Source organism: Helobdella robusta, assembly GCF_000326865.2.
Source record: "Helobdella robusta unplaced genomic scaffold HELROscaffold_19, whole genome shotgun sequence".
Classification (NCBI taxonomy): Eukaryota; Metazoa; Annelida; class Clitellata; order Rhynchobdellida; family Glossiphoniidae; genus Helobdella; species Helobdella robusta.
In genome coordinates this window covers 2,528,192-2,534,798 of record NW_008704034.1, presented here as the reverse complement: position 1 = coordinate 2,534,798, position 6,607 = coordinate 2,528,192, and the positions used below count along the sequence as shown (strand labels likewise).

The window sequence follows — 6,607 nt, the reverse complement described above, 5'->3', positions numbered from 1 at the left end:
TTGTAAGTTTCTTGGTTAGTTGTTGAGAATTTTTTTCTTTTTTGTATTCTTCTCACTGTGCCATTCAAGTTTGTAAACGATGTGATTAATGAAAAGAAATTTTAAAATTATTTCCACGTACGTGTGTGTATTTCTGTGTGTGTGTGTGTGTGTGTGTGTGTGTGTGCGTGTGCGTGGGTATTTTTTTTCATTTAATCTCAATCCTCTCTCTCTCCGCTTTCTCTCTTTCTTTCTCTCTCTCTCTTTCTTTCAGGCTTTTTAGGTTATTTATTTATTTATACTTCCCTTTGATAAATCCGTCCGTTCTTCAAAATTTCGAAGATAAATGTTAATAAATTATCAAATAAATTGTTAAAAAATAATTTTAAGTAATAAAACACTTCATAAATATCATCTCTTCAAAGTGAATAAAACGTTTCCCGCCAATAAAAAATGAATTTAAAAATTTTCAAAAATTTATTTCAATTTTGATTTATCGGCAGACGTTTAGTTAATGTTGTGTGTGTATAACTTCTTCTTAGAGATATGACAGATTTTTAGCTGTCTGCAAAAATAACTCTTCAAGACAATATATCTATCATTCTCTTCATCGCCATCATCGTCATCGTTATCATCATTGCCACTATCATCATCATCTTCTTCTTCTTCTTCTTCAACGTCATCATTTTTCATGTACGTCAAACCCTTAACTACTTTTGAAAAATAACTTTCAACGAGATGAATGAACAGCATCATCGTCATCATCGTAATTATCATTATTATCATCTTAATCGATTTTTTCATCATTCTCAGTATAATTACACATCTATCGCTTTAATCATCCTCTTCATCGTCATCATCCCATCATCATTATCATCACCACCACCATCATCATCATCATCATCATCATCATTATCACCATCTTCATCGTCATCATCTTCTTCATCATCATCTTTTTCATCATAATTCCATCATTATCATCATCATCACCATCGTTATCATTATCACCATCTTCATCGTCATCATCTTCTTCATCATCATCATCTTTTTCATCATAATTCCATCATTGTCATCAGCCACGCAGCTTGAATTCTGCCAAGGTTACACGGACAAGAATGGCATCTGGAACAACGGCTTCTACTGCCGCAAATGGGGCAAGGAGGACGACAAATATTGCTGCGGCGAGGGCACGGCTCCGTACTGCTGCCCCGAACCCACGAAAACAACCTCACTACCTACGTCATCAGCGTCTACCCCATTCGCTTTTTTGTCGTCGTCGTCGTCGTCGCATCAGCGCCAGCAGCAATTTATGAGACATCTTGTAGGACCGACCTCTGCCGTTGCTAATGACGATTTTTTGTTTGATGGTAGTGGCGATTTGGTGGGCGGTCATGCCAATTCTCATCATCACCAGGACACTGGTCTGCAAATCAGCCCTGGACAGGATTTGTAAGTTGATTTAATTACAAAAAATTTATTGCTACCATCATCACAATCGTAATCGTCGTCATTACATTTTTATGAAATTTCACTAACGTAAATTTTGTTACCCCCTCCGAAGATTTCCAGTGATTGTGGGTGCTGGCGTCGGTGGGGCGCTGATGTTGTTGAGTCTGCTGCTCGTCTGTCTCCTGTGTCCCTGCTGTCCGTGCTACGTCAGACGACATCGGAAAAGGTCCAGTAAGCCCATTGTGGGTAACCAAAGTCAGTAGGAGTGTAACAATTCTCAAGTTGTTGTTGTTTGTTGTTGGAATTGTTTGTTGTTGAGATTGTTTGTTTATTAATGTTTGTTTGCTGATGTTGTTAATGCTATTTGTGTGTGCGTGTCAGTCAGTGTGATGTTATGATGTTAATTGTTAATGTTTTTTGCTGATGCTGTTGTAATTGTGAATGTGACGATTTAATGTGTTTTTAACGTTGCTTAGCTTATAACATGCATATTTGCATTTTTATGTTAATTCTAGTTTGTAAACTTTAACATGAGTGCAAAGATGTGTGTCACATATTAAAATAAAAGACTTTTTTCCAACTGTCAACCATAGCAACGACATCAGCAACACAACGACGCTATGACGTCAACAAAACAACCCTGTTTACTAACACAGTACAACATCCATCCTTTACAGTCAACAACACGATGCCAATTTATATGAATAATCGATCAATGAACAGTGCAACATAACAAATTATTATCGCTCCAAATCCTTCTCATTCTATTCCCAATTCTCATATTTCATTATTGACGTTGCGATATAATTACCCAGTTCATAAACTCGCACACACACACACGCGCGCGCACTTTTTTGATTTTTTTCTCTCTCCTCTCTTTCTCCCTCTCTTTCTTTCTCTCTTTCTCTCTTTCCTCGCTTTATACATAAATATCCGCATGTATGTGTGTACGTTGATGATGCATATTCACGCACATGCTTCACACACGAAAAGTTACCGAAATCATTACAGAAATCCATCCAAAATTGTTTCAAAAATTCGCAGATGATAGCCACAGAAACGTTCAACCGCATTTTTGAGAGCTCGAAACATGAAAAAAAACCCAAAGCATTCCTTTATTTCACCGTAAAACACAAACACACACGCAATAACGAACACGCGCAGATGTACACAAACATAAACACACACATATCAATGAACGCATACATGTACCAGCACATGTACACTCACACATACTTACATAGACATACACAGATTTACACAGACACTGAAACACAGACACACGCACACATAGACACACACAGACACACGTATACGCGTACACGCACACACACGCGCACACATAAAAGCGCACATCGGCGAGGTAAAATGCAGAAGGCTAGAGAACAGCTGTTTCTAACGAGCGTTTACGTCGGGACTTTTAATAATAAAAATTAGGGAAATCACGATAATAATAATAACAACAACAATAATAATAATAATAACAACAACAACAATAATAATAATAATAATAACAATAATAATAATAACAACAACAACAATAATAATAACAACAATAACAAAAAGAGGAAGAATAATAATAACAGTAGATATAATTGTTAAAGCACTTACCCTGTTTAACAATTGTAAACGGGGGAAATATTATTAAGGCAAAACAGATAGAAAAGAGAGAGAGAGAGAGAGAGAGAAAGAGAGAGAGAGAGAGAGAGAGAGAGAGAGAGAGTCTTTGAAAATAAAAGTTCAACCAAGAAAATTTGTGCATTGAAACGAGCTATGGATCGTTGAATTTTATTTTTATTAGCAATTTTGAAGTAACTTTTTATGACTGCTGGTGAAGGTAGAGATGACTTATGTTGCTGCTCTCTTCTGTCTGTTTTTGTTGCTTGTTTGTTTTGTTTTTGTTTGTTTGTTTGTTCATTTGTATATTAAAATTTCATTGTTAAAATGTTTGTATTTATGTCCCCATAAAAGAATTTAAAATAAAACAAACATATACAAACATAAAAACATATACAAACATGTACAAACATATGCAAACGTACCAAAAAATACAAATGTATAGGGAATCATACAATACAATGCACAACTTAAATACAAAGAAAAGAGGCAGTGAAAGAAATAATGATTGAAGGGTATTTTCAATCGTTAAACGAAAATAAACATCGCTATGCAATGCTGTAACTCATTCATTTGCTCATTTTCATCCACTCCTTCGTTCATCTGTCCAGTCATTCATTCGTTCATTCGTTTTGTCGTTCAATCATTCATTCACTCTTTCATTCATTCGTTCGTTCATTTGTCCATTTAATTATTTGTTCATTCATTCGTTTATCGGTTACTCTCTTGACCATTAATTCATTTGTTTGTTCATTTATTCATGCATTATATTGTTCATTCATTCTTTTGTTTATTTGCTCTTTCGTGCATTTCTTTTTATTCATTCATTTAATACGTCTGTTCATTCATTCATTCATCTGTCTGTTCTCAATAATAATAATAATATTAATAATAATTATTATTATTATTATAATTATAATAATATTATTAATATCATTATTATTATTAATATTGTTATTAGTTCTAAAGAGTATAAAAATAATGAAAACAAAAAATAGAAACAAGAAAGACAACCGTTCGTTGAAAATGATGAATATTCATTCGCTAAGATGGTCCTGTCTGTCTCGTAGTAATTTTTTAACGGAACTAAAGTGGGCGCGATGATGAGGACGATGGTAACGATGATGATGAAGAAGAAGTTGGTGATGATGATGGTGGTGGTGGTGAAGATGATGATGGTGATGATGATGGTGGTGGTGGTGAAGAAGATGATGAAGATGATGATGGTGGTGGTGGTGAAGAAGATGATGAAGATGATGATGAAAATGACGAGAAGGATGAAGATGAGGATGTCGGTTTTCTGCACGTTTCTCCTTAATAACTTTGAAAAACTTTGTTTTTTGACTAATGCGTTTTTGTTGGCTGTTTATTTTTTTTTAAAGAAAGCTTGCAGTTCATAATTTTGTTTACGATTTTGTTTTACGCTTTTTTTATTTCTTTTATTTTCTCTTTCTCTCTCTCTATTTTTTCATTTTTTTTGTCTCTCTCTGTCTATCCTTTTTTCGTTAAACTTTTTTTCGTTCTTATTCCTCTTGGTTTCAAAAACAGTCTCACTTCCTTTTCAATTTTGTTTCTTTCATCTTGCATTCTCTCTCTCTCTCTTTCTCTCTCTTTCTTTTTTTCTCTCTCTTTCTCCATCTTCCTATATTATGTTATTACAAACAAACCACCAACTAAACAAACAAACAGAGACTCGCACACATACAAAGAGCATGTTGACTTACTTAAAATATCTGTGGCACATCATTTACGTTGATGATTGATAGAATATAAGTAGGATGGATGGATTGAAAATGAAAAATTATGTAAAGAAGATATGTGCGAAAAATTGAAAGAAAGTTGTATCATCAAAAAAAGAGAGAAAGAGAGAGAGAGAGAGAAAACAAGAAAAAAGTTAAGCGGAAAAGAGAGAGATAAGGCAAGGTAAAAATATAAACAGAATCAGAAGAAAGAGAGACAGACAGACAGAAAGAAAGACAGCGAAAGAAAGAGAAAGAAAGAGATACGCAGATAAAATAAATGTTGTTGAAAATTGAAAAAAACAGTTGTTGGTCATATAACAAAAAGGCTTAACGTAAACAGTGAAATATTTTCAAGCGTGCGAATGACTTACTACACGAAGATCCATCCATTTTGATGAATACTGTTGCTGTTGTTGTTGCTGTTGTTGTTGTTGTTACAGTTGTTTCTGCTGCTGCTGCTGCTGCTGCTGTTGTTGTTGTTGCTGCTGCTGTTGTTGTTGTTGTTGCTGCTGCTGCTGCTGTTTTTGCTGTTGCAGTTGTTGTTGTTTTTGTTGTTGTTGGTTGCTTTGGTTTATGAATTTGTTGCATATATTGGGATTAATAAATATATGAATGGTGAAATTATGAACTAAATAGGCCGATGGATAAATGGATAAATGTATCTAGAGAAAAATAAAAAAAAAATAGAGATATAGAGAATAGATGGATAGATAGACTGATAGATGGATGAATAGGTAAATGGATGATTGTAAATAAGGGTTGGTTGATGGATGGAAAGTTAGATGGACGGTTGGATGGATGGTTAAATGGATGGATTTATGAATGAACAAATGGATATTTAGAGGGAGAAAGAGAAATAGATAGAGTGTGTGTGCAATGGATGAATGGATATGTGGATGATTTGAAAGCGTCAAACAAATGATGCGTATAACAGGCGAATGATAGAGTGAATGAACGAACACCGATGTTTATGTCCTCCACTTCATCCAAGATAAAAGTTTATTCTTGTTTATGATAGCCATCATTAAGTTTTGCTGCTGTTGTTGTTGCTGTTGTTGTTGTCATCATCATCATTATTATTGTTGTTGTTATTGCTGTTGTTGTTGTTTTTTGTTGTTGTTGTTTTTGTTGTTGTTGTTTTTGTTGTTATCATCGTCATCATTTTACTTTTTCGTCGGCTATAACGTTTGAAATCATTTCAAACTAGATAGAGGCGTATGGAACTTTTTATTTTATAAAATAAATAAAAACAATTAAAAATAACGGTAATAATAATAACAATAATAAAAATAAACGAATTAGTGAATTGAAAAGCAGAGAATGACAGGAAAAAAACCAAAAAGTGAATTGTGTGAAATTTTGAGTGGGATTACTATGAAATAAATATTTACCAGCTTTTGGGTGTTTGTCTGCGTGCGTGCGTGTGTGCGTGATTTTGTGTGTGCGTGTGTTTGTACGTGTGTTTGTACGTGCGAGCTCTCAAACGTGTGTGTTTGTGTATGTAAGTATACGTATAGAGAGTAAGAGATAAATAGTGAAACAAAGAAAAACATTGGTAGAGTGAGAAATAAAGAAAAAATTGAAGTAGAAGAAAGTGCGAGTATGGGATGGAGAAGGAGAAAGAAAAATAAAGGAAATAAAAGAAAAAGAAAGAAAGAGAGAGAGAGAAATAGAGAAAAAGAGAAAGAAAGAGAGAGAGAAACAGAGAGATTGTCATTGTATATTGGACGTCTGTCAGCAGTACAGCAGTAGATATCAAATGTATCATCTTTGATGGTGAGTGTGATGACAGAGTTGTTATGTGATGATAAAAATATAAG

General features: G+C 34.1%; 1 protein-coding gene across 1 annotated transcript in view; it reads left to right on the top strand.

Moving 5' to 3' along the window:
- The window catches only part of HELRODRAFT_171021 (hypothetical protein), a gene marked incomplete at both ends in the record, with an annotated part of 3,029 nt that extends 1,338 nt beyond the window's left edge, over window positions 1-1,691 (top strand). Inside the window, 2 exons of the mRNA XM_009016833.1 lie at window positions 1,056-1,428; window positions 1,541-1,691. Of these exons, the coding sequence (XP_009015081.1) occupies window positions 1,056-1,428; window positions 1,541-1,691 (524 nt within the window). The remainder of the gene's footprint in view (window positions 1-1,055; window positions 1,429-1,540) is intronic.
- Between the last annotated feature and the right edge of the window lie 4,916 nt (window positions 1,692-6,607).